Source organism: Leptopilina boulardi, unplaced genomic scaffold, assembly GCF_019393585.1.
Source record: "Leptopilina boulardi isolate dan_hultmark-lab unplaced genomic scaffold, ZJU_Lbou_2.1 LbouV2_327, whole genome shotgun sequence".
NCBI lineage: Eukaryota > Metazoa > Arthropoda > Insecta > Hymenoptera > Figitidae > Leptopilina > Leptopilina boulardi.
Window position 1 is genome coordinate 1376467 of NW_026137893.1, and position 20274 is coordinate 1396740.

The following is a 20274-nucleotide window of genomic DNA, read 5'->3' on the forward strand; positions in this document are numbered from 1 at the left end:
ACCCCTATAGAATTTTATTTACTTTTATTTCTCTAATTCGCCCCTACAATATACTAGTTTTTGAGAAAAAGTTATCACGTACACAGAAAAAAAAAAGTTTGAATGTAGTCTACAAAAGAGCTTATTTTAAGATGTAACAAAAAGTAGTCTTCTTGGACTTAATATTAGTTTGATAAAAGAGTCTTAAAAGAAGTCGGTACTAAAGCTTAAATAAAGTCACCATGTGTTCTCAAAAATAGCTGTAAGCCGAAAAGTAGGCTTAAAAATAGTTCTTTTTTAAACTCGAATTTACTGCATGTCAATATATTGACTAAAATAAAGTTTTCTTAAAGACTTAAAAGTATAGTAAGTAATACAGTTTAAATTTATCCTGATTTATTACTTATGAAATTATGGGTATAATTAATTACATTTTATAAAGAAAATGTTAAAAAAAAAAACAATTTGCCCATAATTTTTAGCAGATCCTTACTGCTAAAAAGTTTAGTAAATTTTTTTTAATATTCTCTTAATACAATAAAAAATAATAAACGCTTTTTAAACATATAAGCTTTCAACTTTATTCATCTTCTTTAAATACAAATATAAACAAGTTATAAAAATATTTAAAAACTATCGCCTTCAAACAATTAAATTGTTTTTAAATTTTTAATACTTTTTTTCAGGGAATATTTCCATGAAAATGTAAGTTTAAACAATACTGATGCAATGAGGTAGTTTATTTGTCGATGAAAAGTAACCATCAACTTATATAAGTTGTTTAATTAGTTTGTCTATATAGATTTTTTAAATTAAGTTTTCAAATATATTTCTATATAGTAACAAAAGAAAACATAAATTTACTTTTTGAAAGGGGTTAACAATTAAAGGTGATATAAAATATATAAAATATTTTTTAAAATAGTTGAAGTTGCTCTAAAATTTTTACTACACTTTTGTATACTTTGAATAGTACTGAGAAACTTTTTCTCTAAATAATACAGCCGCGATGAAATTATAAGAAATTTTTGAGTCGCACTTGGACAGTCAATGTTGAAAATCGAATACAGCGCAAACATTTGAAGCAATGAATCTACAGCTGTTCCGCAAAATAAGGCTTCAGAATCAACGAATAATGAAAACATTAAATTTATCTCATCATTGGAACCTACTCCTATTAATCTTGGAGCTTCATCGGCTTTCGGTTTTATTTGAGCAATTGATGTTGCAGCCTAAACAAAAAATGTTACTAGTATTTTAAAAATCACAAATAAAATAAAATTAATATTTAAATACATACATCGAAAACTTGGTTCAGAACTGTGGTGGAACTACAGTTTTTTCCTTTACGTACTTTAAAATATTGCGGAACTTTCTCCAAAATTATTACTGTCATTTGGTCTAAGGAAAAATTCTCCATGTTTCGGAGGTCAGGACAAAAAAATGTTGAAAGGGAGTGAAGAGCAGATATCCAATTGTTTTTAATTTGGTCCTTAGTTATTGAAATTTCTGCTTCGAATTCTCGCCACAGCAGTAAAGAAATACTTAAATATATGTTGTCCATCTATATATGTACAAAAAGAATAAATACTTTGAATGTATGCTTACAAGATCAGGGATGTTAAGAGCTGGGTAGTTCCTTAAATGATCAGCTGCTGTGCCCGTCTTTTTAGCTTCTTCTCGCCTTTTTACTCGACATGATTCTAAATTTTTTTTCAGTAAATAAATTGAGGGATTTTGTTTTAGCATTTCAATTTTCATTTCTTCATAAGTTCTTTTTTTTTCTTTCAGTTTTAAGTTTACCACGCATACAGGATATAAAAATGAGCATTTCCTCAAAGTTTTAGAAAAATCTATCACAAATCGATTTGCCGGAGAACTTCCCTAAGGTACGAGTTGAGATCGAATTAAATTATTTGGTTGGTGGTAACCAAATTTTGGTCAGGACAACAGATGATCAGTTGGTTTTTTAGACCAAACTATTTTGTTGTGTTAACCAAATTTTTGTTGGAATTTAAAAATGTTCAACCAAATAAATTTATAAGCCTAACCAAATCTTTAGTTGAAATAACTCGTTTCAGCCAACCAAAATTTGGTTACAAGAACCAAAATTTTGCCTATACAATAACGATTTTGTTGCAAACCCAAATTTCTTTTTAGTGTACGCGACTCATTTTGAGTACAGTTTTTTTTTCTGTGAAAAGAAATAGAGAGGGATTATTATTATTGGACTTTTAATAGTTGTATATATATATACACATTAAAAACGAAGGCGGATATATAAAGTGGCGATATATAGGAGGGCAGAGATCATTGGAACGTAATTATGGACTTTTTTCATTATCCCCATTATTTCAGACGGTAAATCGACTTGCCGATTATAACCGTACACCCTATGTATAGAGGCTTTGACCGAGACGTTGGCGCGCAACGTTTATATATATGTACAGGTAAATAAATATACTCGATATAACGGCCCCCGGTACGCCCAACTTCGCGAGATTATCCGGAATTCCAGTGCGCTTAAGCTCCCGACGAGTGCGAGGTCGGAAGAGTTTGTAAACGGTAAGTAGCAAGGTCATATTTACTCAAACTCACATATATATATATACCTGTGTGACTTCCTATCGCGCCTGCGTTACCGATATAATACACATGTGGAGCAAAAATATATAGCTATAGACACGCGACGTATAATATATATATATATATATGTTCCTTAAAAATGGGGTCACTGCATGACTTCCCAGAAACTTTGTGTTTCTCGCGTATGCTGAGAAAAAAAAATTTTTATTTCAATCAAATAGTAATCGATCATTTGACATATATTATCGAAAAAATATTCAAGAGTGAAAAATTGATATTCGCGCCTTACATATTGAATTTGTTGGAATTTCTATATACGGTTTCGAAATTAATAGACTCAAATTTGTAAATGTTACGGAATTTTATAAAGTAGAATTTATTATTTAATTCACTTTTTATATTTAACAAATTTCATTTAACTAATGAATTCATAATTAAAGGAATTTTTTTTTAAAACGAATTATTATTTAGCAAAATTTTCTTTAAGGCCATGTGAGACAAAGACAATTTTTTGTAGATTTCATAAGTATTCTCGGAAATGAGACGAAATTTCGGGTTGGAATTTTGAGAAATGATAAAAAAGGGTTGAAGGAATTCGGCCGTTCTAATTATTTACTGTAATTGAATGCGAAATAATTTAAGAAAGTAATAATGAATAGTGGAGTTAATAGGGTTTTTGTTAGTTCTTTGATCGACTACTAACTCGAATTGGCGCTGGTTCCTGATACATTCAGGCGACGTCTGTGTGTACCACCGCCTTGTTGTTCTCTATCATATTTTCCAAATTTCAACCAAAAATTCTTTACCATTTTAGAGAAAACTTGGAACTACGATAGGGTAAATGCACTAATTGCGGCGAGATTCGAGTCAAAACACCTTTGAAATAGAAAATTCGACATTTCTATTGTATAAACTCAATTTAAGACTTATTAAACTTAAAGCTTATGTTATTAAGATATTAAAAAAAAATTTTAACTCTATAAAAATCGATTATTTAAACAAATATGAGAAATTAAAACTAATACCGTAATTTTCTATTGCGGCGAGTTTGTATCAGTTTCGGTGTATCAATTTCGGTGACCAAAATTACGTGTATTTTGAAGATACTTTGCCCGCCGAAATTGAAGCCAATGGAAATCTTAAAAATGTTTCAATTGCGGCGCGGAAAAAAATTTGATCTCAAATAATTAAATTAATAATTGTTTAAATGTGCATCTTTATAAGTATTTGTATCAAAAAAAGATTGAAATAATTTTTTTTAATCATTTGGCAACAGTTATATTAAATATAATAGTAATAATAGTTATTTTTTATGAACGCGCCGTAATTGGTGCACTCGCCGTAATTAGTACACTTACCCTACCATGTTTTTTGCATGGGGGTCACGTGGGTATTTCTCACATGGCCTTAAAGAATTTTTAATTAACAGAATTTTTAGGTAATTTTTATTTCACAGAAAATTAAAAGGCATTAAAATAAGCTGCAACGCTTATTATTTTAATCCAATTTTGCTTATTTTAATCCATTTTGGTATTAAAATAAGCAAAATTGGATTAAAATAATAAGCGTTGCAGCTTATTTTAATGCCTTTTAATTTTTTGTGTTGATTTAATATTTAAAAATATTTATTTATTTTAAAAATCGCGCCGAAATTTTTCTGTCGATTGTTTGTTCGGCCATTTACAATTTCGGACAAATAAAAATTCGACGTTTTAAGAATTCTGTAAATTTCTGTACCAGAAAATTAAAAATTAATTAAAAATAATCGAAAAAATTGTGATTGTTTAATTTTTAAATTTCCAACAAAACTTTTTCTTTTATAGATAATATTTGTTCGGGCCGAGGTTCGGGCATTATTTGCAAATACGGTCAAATGAAAATTCCGGTATTTTCAAAATTTCGCAGAATTTTTATTTCACAGAACTTCTTTTTACCCAACATTTTATTAATCCCTTGACAGTCGATGGCCCATATATGATCAAAAAAAAAGTTGTGCCACCTTTGTGATTTTGGACATATATGTTCACATTAGAAAAAAAAAATACTAATTTAATTCGATTTGAGTGTCAATGGATATACTAAGGTTTTCGTGGTCGCTGAATCCGAATTTTAGGTTAAATTCAAGAAATTCAAAATGGCGGAACCAATATGGCGTCGAAAAAATTTTTAAATTGACTAGATTTGCATAAAAATGGTTCCTTTAGGTTTTTTGGGGTCGCTAAATCCAAATTTGAGGTCAGATTTAAAAAATTCAAATTGGCGGACCCAATATGGCGGATAAATTAAAAATTTATTCGATTCGTTCAAAATTCGGTACTTGGGGGTTTTTGAGGTGGCTGAATCCAAATTTGAGGTCAGATTTAGATTCAGCGACTCAAAAAACCCCCATGGTACCGAATTTTGAACGAATCGAATCAATTTTAAATTTTTTCCGCTGTATTGGGTGGATATTTTGGGTCCGCCATTTTGAATTTTTTAAATCTGACATTAATTTTGGATTCAGCGACCCCAAAAAACCTAAAGGAACCATTTTTATGCAAATCTAGTCAATTAAAAAAATTTTTTGGACGCCATATTGGGTCCGCCATTTTGAATTTCTTGAATTTAAGCTAAAATTCAGATTCAGCGACCCCGAAAACCTTAGTATATCCATTGACACTCAAATCGAATTATGTTTAGTATTTTTTTTCTAATGTTCTAATCTAATGTGCCCATAAACGATTTTTCTACTAGATTGCGAAGGGGTTAAAAAAAATTCTAATTTGACTGAATTTTAATTTAGCATAATTCTTCATTTAACACCCTGAAAAAATGTTTTGTTTGCAACAAAATCGTTTAGTTAAGCAATTTTGGTTCTTGTAACGAAATTTTTGTTGGCTGAAACAAAGTCGTATGGGTTATTTGGTTAAGCTAACAAAGATTGGTTACGACAACAAAATACATAATTTGGTTAACACAACAAAATAGTTCGGTAGTTGAAAATTATAACTAATAATTTTTATGTCCCTTTTTTGTGCCCGTTTGGTAATAAAATATAATATATTTTTTCAAAAATCCACTAATTTTAATTATACTAAAAAAAATAGTTATTATTTTTCTAATTTTACAAAATTTAAAAGTACAGCATACGTTGAATGTGCGGGGATTTTCTTGTATTTTCGAGGAAAAGTTTCCTTTTTTGGGAGATATAGGTGAATCTCGAGGTGGAAGGGAATTTTCTCACGATGCGCAGAAAATTAAGGGTTCCAGCGTAGTGGCTCTGACCGTTGTAGCACGATCGATCCGCGCGCTTCACGTGATACGCTCGCTGGCCAAAAGCTTACACTCGAGTGGTCCACTTTGAGAGAAAGTTTTTACTTAAGCATTTTCCCATATAAACTCGGATAATTAACGGAACACCCTTGTTCAATTTGGTAACGCGTTCCTTCCTGCCTTCGAGTTTTTATTTCCTTTTTTTTTTTTTTGACGTTAAACACCTGTCGCTCGCGCCAATTTTCAATACTCATATTTTATTTGTTTTTTTCCCTCCTCATTTCACACATGCGCAATTGAAACGTTTATATTTAAATAACGTTTCACTTTTTAAATCGTTTCTCTAAAGAGTTTAACTTTTAATTTCATTATAATTAGAAAATTTGATATACAATATATAAAATTCCCTATAATTATAGGGAAAAAACATTATTTGACAATTTTTTTTTTTTATTTATATATACCTACATATTAGCCGAATTAATATTTTTTTCCAATTATTTTTTAACAGAATTTTCCAGTAAACTGATTTTTCATAGTTCAAAATTTTTACTTAATCGAAAATTCATTTATAGACAAATTTACTATTTATTTGAATTATTTTTTTAACAGAATTTCTATTAAACCGATTTTCTATAGTACAAAATTTTTATTTAACAGAACTTCTATGTTCAACAGACATAACCTCAAATTTTGTCAGGAAATCGCCCCTCATAACAATTAAACGAACATAACCTCAAAATTTATGTTAATTTTGACTGTGAACATAGCCGCAAGTCCCCAGGATTGCCGCTGGGTTTGAGATAATGTCTGATAGAAATAACCTAAAATTTAGGTAAAATCCCCTCCCTAACCAAGAAACGAACATAACCTCAAAATTTAGGTAAAATTTTAATAATTTCAATATTTACAAGCCTTTAAAAAATTTAGTCTTAAAATGGAAAGTAATGGGGGTTGGCGAGCGAAATATAAATAAATATATATGATAGAGAAGAGTCATTAAAAAGAAAAGATCGAAACAATGTAATTACAGATAAAAGGAAACAATGTAATAATTGGCAGTTTAACAACTATGTAATTTTCGATCGATAACATAAAAGAAACGCGTGTAAAGAAAAAAAAAAAAAAAAAAGAAACTGTCTCAAGGGACTTAAAATTATTAACCCAATTCGGCAAAGTTTTTCCTCCCTCTCTTTTTTTTCGTTTTCTTCTTTTCCGAATGGCCTAGTTTCGTGAACGTATTGTGTTATCGTTGTCAGAGAATAAATGATACTGCGCACTATACGGAAGTACACGCGTCGTTTTTATGGTACACACACGTATATATATATATAGTAGGGCAATGGGGGAAAAAGGCGATCGAGAAATTAACGACCCCTCGACATTTCCTTCAACTCTCGACCCTTGGCCCCTATATATATATATTTTTTTTTTTCTCTCCTTTTCTTTTCTTTCGCGAGTTTTCTACCTACTACGAATTTCACGCAACTTTTATATTCTTCTTCTATTTATAGTATGTATAATGTATATAAAACCGACTCTCAAAAATTTTTCGACAAATAATCCATTAGATACACTCTATGTGTAAAAAATATATTTTAGAAATATACCTTTTAATATATAAATAGAAAGTTTTTTGTGTTAATGTGTGAGTAATGAGCTAAAGCATAAAAAAAATTTAAAGAGTGATTAATAAAATAGCAAATCTAAAAAAAAAAGGAACCAAGAAAAAAAATAGTATAGGATAGTTAACGATGTTTGATTTTTGAGAGAGAGATTCATTTATTTATCTGTATATATTCCATTATAACAGTCGTAAAGTTTAGTTCAGTTTTTTATTTGAGCAACTATTTTTTTTATTCAAGAAAAGTTACTTCAAACAATAGTAAAATTTGTATGTCCAGGAAGTTAGACCGCAGTAAAGTTAGAATTTAAGAAAACAAATATAATTTTTGAAAAACTCAAAATTCCGGGCAAAAACATTTTTAAAAAACTTATTTTAGACGACTTTAAGTTTACAGGGAAAAAAATATTTACCTGAATCAGCGAAAGATTTCATTAGAAATAGTGAAAAATTTAACTGAAACAAGTAAAACTTTCGCTATGCTATAGTGAAACGTTTCGCTGTTCCAGGTAAATCTTTTTTTCCGTGTAGAATTAAGAAAAAGCAAATATTGCATTGAATTGTGCTCAACAAGTGCTATTCATTTTTGAAAAACCCAAATTTCGGGCAAACACATGAAAAAACTTATTTTAGACCTGTAAAGTTTAAATTTTTTTAAAAAACTTATTCCCAATTAAACTCGACTTTTTCACCATTGTTATATGTAAAAGATTAAAATTAAAAAAAGTTTTTGACCAAAATTTGTAAAAAATATTGTTTTGACCCAAAAACGTCAATATTTTTTTTTAAACATTACCTTTTTAGATTTATAAAAGTTTTTTGGTTTTTTTTGCCCGGAATTTTGAGTTCTTTCAAAAATGAATTTTAACATACAAATGAGCACAATTTAGCACAGAATTATTTTTTTTCAAATTTAAACTTAGACGTATAAAAAAAGTTTTTTGATATTTTTGCCCGGAATTTTGAGTTTTTCCAAAAATGAACTTCCTGGACATAAAATTTTTTTCGTTCAACGAAATATTGAATGAAATACGGAAAAAAATATGAGTTTTCATGACTTAATACTACACCGAAAAAAAAATTCTAAAATTATATATATACTTGGCACCTATTTTAGAAAAATTTTATACTTAAATTTAGTATGTAATATTCTTAAAATTAGAATATTTTCATACTGGATTGAAGTATAAAATATTCTAAAAATAGACGGCCAAGTGTGTATTCTAAATTTTAGAATATTTTTTTTTCAGTGTATAAGACTGAAAAAAAATCTCGCACTCATGAGGAATCGAACCCAGGTCCCTTGGGACGCAAGCCGCGTACTTTAACCACACAGCCACGTTGTTTAACAAATCTTTGGAATATTCTTTTTGAATTTTATCACTACATTTTGTCTCTGTTAACAAAATACCGACATTATTATTTAAATTTTAACACCCTAATGATACTTTACAATTCTTTTAAATAATTTAGTGTAAAGAAAGGAACAAGCATAAAAATTCAAAGTAAAAAATTATATTAAAATTAAAATTTTAAACTTCAATTTTTTTTTTTTGTTTCATTTTTGTGTGGCGCTACAGTATTTTGTTAAAGCCAAGGAAGTTAAGATTAACCGCGTATAACCAAGGTGTTGAAATAAACATGGGCAATTTCGAGAGCGTCGCGCATGAACCGTCGTCCGTGGGGCGGACCGACGACAATGCTGTCCATATAACTTCAAGTTAATGCACCGCATACTCATGCGTCTTTATTATTGAGCAGCCGAGTGCATTTTGGCCTTCGGCGCGCGGGAGAGACAAATTTTAGATGACCTCACCGGTTGTTCCAAAACGCATTCGTGTTGGAGTGAGAGAGAGAGAGAGAGAGAGAGAGAGAGAGAGAGAGAGAGAGAGAGAGAGAGAGAGAGAGAGAGAGAGAGAGAGAGAGAGAGAGAGAGAGAGAGAGAGAGAGAGAGAGAGAGAGAGAGGGAAGTTGACACTGTCACCATGTCAATTTTCATCTCATTGTTAAAATTACCAACACATCTCGAATTTACATCGCAAGCACACCAAAAAGAATATATCAAATTCCTCCACATTTCACTATATATGTAGCAATATTCTTTACAGAAAATAATTTATTTAATAAAAATATTTACAAAATCACTAATAATTGAAGTGAAAAATATTTTTTATTCTTTAAAAATGAAAAATAAAGTTTTAAGCCTGATGAAGTACTGAATAATTTTTCTTCGGCTTTCCCGATTTTGAATTTTATGTCTAAAGTGCATACAATTCATTTTCGCTTGCCTGAAGTGCACATATGATATTTATGCATATTTAGAGTGTGAACGGAGTTTCTGCGCATGTTTGGAGTAGACACAGAATATCTGCGCATGTCTAGAGTGTATACAGAACATCTGCGCATGCTTCGAGTGCGTATAGAACATTTGCGCATGTCTAGAGTGCATACAGAACATCTGCGCATGCTTCGAGTGCGTACAGAACATTTGCGCATGTCTGGGGTGCGTACAAAACATCTGCGCATATCTAGAGTGCGCACAAAACATTTGCGTATGTTAAAATTGCGTATAGAGCATATGCGCATGCTTAGAGTGCTAATGGGGCTCTGTTTAGTTTTCCCTATTTGGGATTTTATCCGGGAATTCTAATCAAATGCCTAAAATAAAAAAAAAACATTAAAACACTATAGTAATCTTAAAAAAGTTTATCTACATTTTTCCAAACAGGGAAAACTGGGTAGGCCCTAACCAGTTAAGTTAAAATTTATTTCTATCTATTTAAATGTCTATAATAATATTTTGTTAAAAAAAGATAACTAGTTTTGCAAAATAAAGAAAAAAGAGAAAAATATTTTGAAAATGTAGAAATTGTTTTGATAATGATCCATTTTTTTGGTTTTGTTTTTTCATCTCTACATGGAATATCGAAGTTGGCAAGAAGCGTAGTACATGATGAATCGTAGTGAGCTTAACTCGTGGAAACTAACATAGGAATCGATCAGCTCCATATAGTTTCCGTTGGAAACGAGAACGCAAGCCAAGCGATCCACTTCCAGGAAAGCAAACAGTAAGCAGGTAAAGGAAGGAAGGAACCTTGAAGTAGCGTTAGTTCGACGATGACGACGACGATGAGGCTGATAGAGTCGGGAATGCGGGAAAAGTCCCGGAAACCTTTTGAGAATCGTTGCTCTCGAAAGAGGGAAAAAAATGTTAGCTGGCTCACTCGACTTTCTCTCTCTCTCTCAGCTTCTTTTTCTGTAGATTCACTAGAGAAGTTCAAGTTAAAGACTCTCCACCCTCGTGATGCATCTGCAGAACGCTTTCAAATACACACACATACAGGCATATATATATATATATACTGAGAGGCAAGTCTCGATCTCAAATTAATTGGCCCTTCTGTATATATATACGGATTTGCAATGCTTCATCCTCTCACGTATATTCGTACTATTTCATATTTTCTATTATCGATAATGGATGCCAAACTAAATGATAATTATTCAATTGTAGTAGTTAAATCAATAAGAATAAATACTCTTTTGAGTATTTTTGAAATTAAGTGAATTTAAATACTTTTGTATATGTAGAAATACATCAAAAATGCAATTGCGCATGTTTAGAAAGCATGACATTCTTCTACGCATGTCTGAAGTGCGTACAATACATCTGCGCATATCTAGAGTGCGCAAGAAACAATTGCGCATGTCTAGAGTGCGTACAAAACATATGCGCATGTCTGGAGTGCGCACAAGACATCTGCGCATTTATACAGTGCGTAAAATACATCTGCGCATATCAGGAGTGCGCACAAAACAACTGCGCATGTCGAGAAATATATTTTTGAAAAAAGTACAATATATATAACAGAGGTTAAGAATATATTAGGTAATTAGTTACTCACGAGAAATGTTTGTGTTGAATTCTGTAACAAAAATATAAGAACACAATTATGTAATTTTATTACAAAAATGATTTTTCAAAATTTTTTTTTAGTTTCACAATATAATTTGATAATTTATATAAAACTCCAAAAAAGAACAATTACAACACTCAGAGGAAAGCTTTGTTAGAATCAAACATACCATTTTTTTTGAATTAACACAATTTTTTGGTTATTTCAAAAAAAAAATTTGTTTGAATCAAATAAATATTTATTTAATCCATACGTTGCTCATCGCTGACATATATATTTTCAAAATTAAGACTGTCCAAAACTTAAAAAAATAACTAAAAAAAAAATTATTAATTATTCCTGAAATTGGTTACTTGAGGGTTTTCGGGATCGCTGATTACGAATATGACATCAGTTTTTCAAAATTCAACATGGCGGACGACAAAATTAAAAATTGATTAGATTCACTTGAAACTTGTTACTCGGGGGGTTTTTGGGGTCGATGATTACGAATTTGAAATCAGTTTTTCAAAATTCAAAATGGCGGATCCAATATGGCAGACATTTTTTCAAAATTTATCGGATTCTTTTGAAAATTGTTACTCAGGGGTTTTCGGGGTCGCTGATTACGAATTTGAAATCAGTTTTTCAAAATTCAAAATGGCGGATCCAATATGGCAGACATTTTTTCAAAATTTATCGGATTCTTTTGAAAATTGTTACTCAGGGGTTTTCGGGGTCGCTGATTACCAGGGATGTGTCCGGAAATGCCATTTTTGTTCTGTTCCGTGCCAGTGCCACGGAATAAAAATATTTACATATTTAGTTCCGTGCCAAGGCACGGAACAAAAATGGTTGTGTATTCAGTTCCGTGCCGAGGCACGAAACGAAAATGTATATATATTTAGTTCCGTGCCAAGGCATGGAACGAAAATAGTTGTATATTCAGTTCTGTGCCGTGGCACGAAACGAAAATGGTTAAATATTTAGTTCCGTGCCAAGGCATGGAACGAAAGTAGTTACATATTTAGTTTCGTGCCGAGGCACGAAACAAAAATGGTTATATATTCAGTTCTGTTCCAAGGCATGGAACGAAAATAGTTGTATATTTAATTCCGTGCCAAGGTACAAAACAAAAATTTACAGGTATTTATTTTCGTGCTATAAGTACAGAATAAAATTAATTATTTAAGAATATTATTCCGTTCCAAATACGTATAAACAACAATAAATGAGAACAGATTGTCGGGCCTGTTTACATTAAGTGTCCTTGCACTCAAGGATATTATCTTTCAAATTCGTTATATGTCCAACATTAGAAATGAAAAGAGACAAAAATAAAATGTATCATATAAAGGGTGGTATTATTAATAAGGGGCCCTCCATAAAATAAGTTAACAATGTTTTATTCTTTTTATAACCCCCGGCCCCCCTCGTTATCAATAGGATTACTTTTTCTAAACAGTAATGTGCTGTGGGAACAGTTACTTTTTTTAACGAGTAACGCGTTACCGTTACTTTTTTTATGTAGTAACATACAATCTTTACTGTAACTATTTTTAAAAAGTGACGCGTTACCGTTACTTTTTGTAAAAAGTATCGCTAATCGTGACCAATACATTTTTTAAAAAATAATTCGTTAACATTCTTTTTTTAAACAGTAACGCGTAATCGTTACCGATAATGTTTCTAAAAATTATCGCGTTACATTTTCTAAACAGTAATGTGCTATGGGAACAGTTACTTTTTGAAAAGACTAACGCGTTACCGTTACTTTTTCTATTTTCTTTTATTTTTTGAAAATTTTTCGAAATTTCAGTTTCTTCAATGTAGACCTATTTTCAATGACTGATAACTCGAAAAAAATGGATTTTTTCAATTTTTGATAAGAGAAGAAAAGTTTCAGTTTTTGTTTTACTTTTCAATAATGTTAACAAAAATTTTTTTTTTCATTTTTTATTAAAAAAATAACAATTTTTTCTAAACAAATAAAGTTTTTTTTAATTTGGCTATGATATTTTTTTAATTTTTTTTAAACATACCTGGAAATACTAAGAAAATTTTGAAAAAAAAAATGTAGAGTGGGCCGATAAGTTTTATTGGTTTAAGTAAACGTTTAAACACCGCGCGCAGCATTTTGCGCATTTTTAATAATTAAAAAAAATTGTAAAATTGTTAAAAAAATTTTGTTAACATTATTGAAAAGTAAAAGAAAAACTGAAACTTTTCTTCTCTTATCAAAAATTTAAAAAATCCATTTTTTTCGAGTTATCAGTCATTGAAAAAAATTTTCAATTGTTGATAACTTATGAACAATTAACTTTCGAAAAAAATTGGTTAGAGAAAAAATGTTCCTCATTATAAGTAGAATTAGGAAAAAAATATTAAAAATTTTTTTAAAATAATTTTGTTTTTCTCCCATTTTGATCTTATATATTTTTACGACAAATACATGAGGTCAAAATGAGAAAAACAAAATTATTTTTAAAAAATTTTAATTATTTTTTCCTAGTTCTACACATAATAAGGAACATTTTTTCTCTAAACAATTTTTTTCAAAAGTCAATTGTTCATAAGTTATCAACAATTGAAAAAAATGGTCCATTTTTTTAAATAAATGGTCATATCTTTTTCAAAAATCATCGTACACAAATTTTCAAAAAAGCGTTGAAAAGGTGATAAAATAAGCTTTCAAATGCCGTATCGAGAATTAAATTCTGATCATTTCTTCATAACCAAGATCAATTTGAAATTTACAAAAAAAATGAAAATTTTTTTTGTTATTTTAAACAATTAAACAATGCATTTTTTTTATTTTCTTTTTTGTATCGTTAAAGTCAAAGATGTAAGCTTTAAGATGAATATTTGAGGAAGGTTACATCTTTTTTAGAATTAAAGATACAAAACTTTTTGAAAAGCCCTAATATGCTGTAAGGTGGGTAAATATAATTGAGCGGCAGTGTATATATGTATAGTAAATAATTAAAATAAATAAGTCGCATACAATAAAAATTGTTTATCAACCAGTTGACTGTCTATTAAATGTTAAATAAGACTTCTGAGAAATTTAATTAAAATAAAATAAATATAGACTGAATATATACAGGGTGTATCATAACCGGGTACTATCATGAAAACATGTAATCATAAAATATTCTTTGAGTTTTTACTCAATTAATATTCCCTAACAGCATCCGGATATTCAAGAAATCCTACGAACGTTCTAGGGATATCCGGTAATTAGGATAACCATAGATATCCTGAGGACATCGTAGAGATATCCGGCTACGGCTAGGACATTTTGCAAAATTATTCGGCATATTGAATCCGCCATTTTGAATTTTGAAAACTGATATCGGATTTGTAATCAGTAACCCAAATAACCCCTGAGTAACGAGTTTCATGTAAATACAATAATTTTTTTAAAAAATCGTCTGCCATATTGGATTCGCCATTATGAATTTTTAAAAACGGATATCAGATTCGTAATCAGCGACCCAAAAACCCCTAAGTAATAAGTTTCATGTAAATCCGATAATTTTTTTTAAAACTCGTCTGCCATATTGGATACGCCATTTTGAATTTTTAAAAAACTGATATTGGTTTCTTAATTAGCGACCCCAAAAACCCTTACGGGTACAATGATCTGTAAACTTTGTTGAGTAAAAAAATATACATATATCTGATAGGGTACAATATTCATTTATGATGTTAATATTCATATATTAAAATTTATAGAGTATTTTTATTTAATCTTAATAATGAAATAAACTATAGAATTCGATAAATATTCATTTCTCGGAATTTATGAGATTTAAATGTTTGTATCATGTTGAATAGAGGGTTTAGAATCAAAACAAAATCCGAGTCTAATTAGTAACGTGTCAGGACACGTAAATGTATTACTATATATTTCTGTTTTTGAGCTTGGAACGAAATAAAATTTCTACTTATTTTTGTTTCTTTCCACAGCACAAAATATAGTTACCTCTTATTTTTGTTTTGTTCCTTGGCACAAATTATAATTACCACTTATTTTGGATTCGTACCTCGGCACGAAATATAATTACCTCGTATTTTTGTTTCGTTCCTCGGCACAAAATAAAATTGCCTCTTATTTTTGTTTCGTGCCGGGACACAAAACAAATTTCTTAAGTAATTCAGTTTCATGCCTCTGGCACGGAACGGAACAAAATTAAAATTGATTTTAGTTCCGTTTCCGGACACATCCCTGCTGATTACGAATTTGAAATCAGTTTTTCAAAATTCAAAATGGCGGATCCAATATGACGGACAATAAAATCAAAAAATTTATCGGATTCGCTTTAAACTTATTACTCGAGGGTTTTTGGTGCAATTTTTAATTTTAAAAAACTGTTGCCAGTTTCGTAATCAGTAAGCTGGAAAAATTAAGATACCAAATTTCAAATAATTAGTAAGTTTTTCAATTTTTTAAACAATGTTAACTGAGAAAAAAAATTGCTTGAAACAATCAAATTTTTTATTAAATCTAACAAATAATATTTGCTATATATACAGTTAATCAAACTTTTGGTTGAATAAACAAAAAAGTACATTTATAGCTCAAATAAAATTCTTTCTTCATACAAAAAATTCGTTATAAAATAAACCAAACGTTTATCTATAGATATAAGAAATATATTTTTTTGTTTCAAGTCAAATTTTATTTAGAAATAATCGGAAAAAAATTGGTACATTCGGTTCAAACAAAACTGTTTCTAGTGCTTTGTACAAAATGGGGTATATTTTTTTAAATAAATTTCTTACTCTTTTTTTATAAAAACTGATCCATATAAATATATAGGGTCAGTTGGGGTAAATGGGGACAAAATCGCTATTTTTCATATAAATTACGTAAGTTTCTTCCTTTAAAAGGTAATATTTGCGGGTTAATTTTTTGTTAAGTTGTTATTTACGTTCCCAGGATTTATTTTATGCAGCAGAAAAAAATTTAGATAAGCTTTAAACGCATGAAACTAACTGTCCCCATTTACCCCAAAATTTAGAAAATTTCATAAAATTTGGGGTAAATGGGGACAGCATAGTTTCTAAAAAAGGTTTAAGAAAAAAGTTTCCTTAAGTATATTACTGTATTAAGGGATGAAAAAACTTGAAAAAAATTTGTAGTACACTCAGAGAAATGGTATATTTGTCTCCGAGCCTACTAACTCATTTATTTGTTGCAAATATATTTCATTTCATTGAAATAAAAAATTTATTTGAGCCAAAGGAAAATTTATTTCTGACAAATAAAGTTTTTATTTACGCCAAATAAATAAGTTAGTAGGCTCTGAGACAAATATACGTTTATTTAACTCAAATATATTTTATTTGGTTCAAATAAATCATTTCTCTGAGTGTAGACATATAATAGTTGAACCAATTGAAATTTTTTTATTTTTTTTATTTCAGTATTTTGTCTCGCATTTGAAAAAAAAGACTTAAAAATCATACCAAATTTTTTTCTTCTTCCTTATGACTCCCATAACAGAAATTCACTTGAATTTTTGATTTTTGTTAATTTTGTTAATAATGACAAGCTGTCCCCATTTACCCCAAAAATTCGAAAACTCAGGGTAAATGGGGACAGCTTGCCATTATTAACAAAATTGACAAAAATTAAAAATTCAAGTGAATTTCTATTATGGGAGTCATAAGGAATAAGAAAAAAACTTTGGTATGATTTTTAAGTCTGTTTTTTTTTGAAATGCGAGACAAAATACTGAAACAGTTTGACTTTGATTTTCAAGTTTTTCTGCATTGAGCGATAACTTTTTTTATCTTGCTGCCAATTGTCAAGATAAAAGCTTGGCAATACTCAAAACCTCTTGCAGGTGATCTGAGGTTAAAATACTGACGTTGAACTTAATTTTAAAACTGTAAATTAAGCTCCAAATCCTCTTGTCCCTATTTACCCCAACTGACCCTATACAGAGTGTTCAAAAACTATGGAAACTTGCAAATATTTTGAAAATGAAACGCATTTTCGTGAAAAATATTCAATACAAAAGTTGTTGCCAACAAAAAAATCTACATTTTTGAACTTATAAAATTGGCCCCGGGATCCAACATTGCATATACGAAAATGCGTACTTTTCGAAATACACAGAAAATTGAAAGGTATTAAAATAAGCTGCAACGCTTCTTATTTTAATCCATTTTTACTTATTTTAATACCAAAATGGATTAAAATAAGAAACATTTGATTAAAATAAGAAGTGTTGCAGCTTATTTTAATACCTTTTAGTTTTCTGTGTATTTGCAAGTTTCCATACTTTTTGAACACCCTGTATATTAACGGTTTATAAGATTACTATTCAAAGTGTAGTGAATTCAAATTAGATAATTGAAAGTTAGAACAACAACAACAACAACAAAAAATAATCGAGACACCTTTATTTTACGAAAAAAAGAAAGGCTCTTCCATAAGTGCGTAGAACTAAAAAAGCCAAAAAAAAAGGGTCCCGATCCTAAGAAAGACGTCCCTGGCACGCGATCGATGTAAATCGCGCTCATTCCTTCCTTCTTTTTTTCTCGCTCTCTCTTTCTGTCTCTCTCTCTCTCTCTCTCTCTCTCTCTCTCTCTCTCAATTCGTATATATATACTCTTCGACTTTCGCGCTCGCAATGTTGGCCTCGACTTTAAAACTCACGGGCAAAAAGTAGTTTGAGAATAAAAAAAAAAAAAAAAAAAAAAAAATGAAAACCAAAATGAAAGATAAAAATTGGAGACTTTTCAAAGGTGTAAGAGAAGAAGAAAGAAGAGATTGCGAGAGAGAGAGCGAGTATAAAATAAGTCAAGGGGCCAGTGCCCCCTTTAAAGTTTTTTTTTTTAAGCCAGAACCGCGAATGCCAACGCGTTAATGCGACTATTGGTGTCTCTCTTTCTCTTTTGCATATATACTACTCCTCACCTACACATAATCTTGGTTTGTGCCTCTCGGCCTTCAGTTTCTCTCGCGAGAAAAAAAAAAAAAAAAAAAAAAAAAAGATGAAAATAAAAAGAGAGAGAGAAAAAAAGAAGAAAAGGACAAAACTTGAAAGAGAGGGATAAAAAAAGAAGACTCCCGGCTTCGCGGTCAGCTAAGAAAAAAATTCGCGAGAGCCGTCAATTAGGAGAGCTCCAAGTCTAACCTACGGGCGTCCTCGTCGTCTTTGGCTCGATTGGATAGCCTCTAGTGGCTGTCTCGAACAAAGAATCTTCCTTTCAGGATATCGCCGCGTCGCCTCTCTCTCTCTCTCTATCTCTCTCTTTCTATATATATATATATATCGCGAATGAAACGAGATCGTACCTTAACGCGGCCAGATATCGACCGGATGTCTCGTGAGACTCCCGCGGAATGACCTGCTGACGTTGCCAGGAGAGACGTTCGTTGGACTTGGGAATGATTAGTGTGGTAATAGGTGGTAATTCAAGTTAAGCGAGTTTTCGAGTTTTGTGGTTGAATACATACACACACATATATACATCTGTGTAAACCTATATCTAAAGGGAGAAATTCACTTTAAGGATGTATATTATTTATATAAATATATATATATGGGACGTTTCACGTTAAGCGGGCCACCCCGATGGCCAAAATTGAGAGCTTCCAAAAAAATCGCTTATACCCAAAAATTATTCATATATATAAGTACTTTCAAAAAATATGTGGCCTTTTGAAAAATCTAATATGGCGGCCCTAATATAACCTACAAATGTGTCTAAAATTAAAAAAAGAGGCCTAAAAGTGCTAATAAAAAGGGATTAAATGAGGAAATCACCTATGTATTGGCGGTAAAATTAGCACTAGGATACATACTTTGTATTCCGCAAGCAATACCGGTAATTTGATATTAATTTTCAGAAAATAAATATGGCGGATCCAATATGGTGGAAAAAAAAATTTTAAAATGCATCGGATTTGCTTGAAAGTTGTTACTCGGGGGTTTCTGAGGTCGCTGCTGCCGAATCTGATGTTAATTTTCAGAAATTAAAAATGGCGGATCCAATATGGCGGACAAAAATTTTTTTAATTCATCAGATTTCGTTGAAAGTTGTTACTCGGGGGTTTTTGGGGTCGCTGATACCGAATCTATTGTTAATTTTCAGAAATTCAAAATGGCGGATCCAATATGGCGGACAAAAATTTTTTTAATTCATCAGATTTCGTTGAAAGTTGTTACTCGGGGGTTTTTGGGGTCGCTGATACCGAATCTATTGTTAATTTTCAGAAATTCAAAATGGCGGATCCAATATGGCGGACAAAAATTTTTTTAATTCATCAGATTTCGTTGAAAGTTGTTACTCGGGGGTTTTTGGGGTCGCTGATACCGAATCTATTGTTAATTTTCAGAAATTCAAAATGGCGGATCCAATATGGCGGACAAAAATTTTTTTAATTCATCAGATTTCGTTGAAAGTTGTTACTCGGGGGTTTTTGGGGTCGCTGATACCGAATCTATTGTTAATTTTCAGAAATTCAAAATGGAAGATCCTATATAGCAGACAAAAAATTTTTTTAATCAAATGATTCGGTTGAAAGTTGTTACTAGGAGGTTTATGGGGTCGTTGATAAAGTATCTAATATTGGTTTTTGGTTTTTAGAAAGTTTTATATGGTGCGTTAAAAAAATATTTTTTCTTAGTTTGCCCCGTGTAGAAAATAAAGATACTTTCTCCATGAGGAAGCAAAAATTAAAAAACATCAATTACTTCATCCTTAATTGGTTTAATAATTATCTAATTAAGTTATTATTGATATTTATTAATTTTTTACGGCGCGCCTTGAAAAATTAATTTATGTAAAAAATAAAGAATTTTCGTGAATTTATTTTGCCAAATATTTGGTTTAATGAATATTATTAGACTCTTTTTTAGCCTAAGTTAATTTCAATATTTGTTTACATGTTTTAAATTTTCATACTCATTATAT

At 30.3% G+C, this 20274-nt stretch overlaps 1 protein-coding gene across 2 annotated transcripts in view; it reads right to left on the bottom strand.

Annotated features, from left to right (window-relative positions):
* The window catches only part of LOC127285014 (dynein regulatory complex subunit 7), a 282666-nt gene that overhangs the window by 183203 nt on the left and 79189 nt on the right, over nt 1–20274 (bottom strand). Inside the window, exon 3 of one of the 2 annotated variants that reach the window (XM_051310774.1) lies at nt 11347–11367. The exons of the other annotated variant lie outside the window; for it this stretch is intronic. Coding sequence (XP_051166731.1) covers nt 11347–11367 — 21 coding nt within the window. The remainder of the gene's footprint in view (nt 1–11346; nt 11368–20274) is intronic. 2 annotated transcript variants of the gene reach the window in all.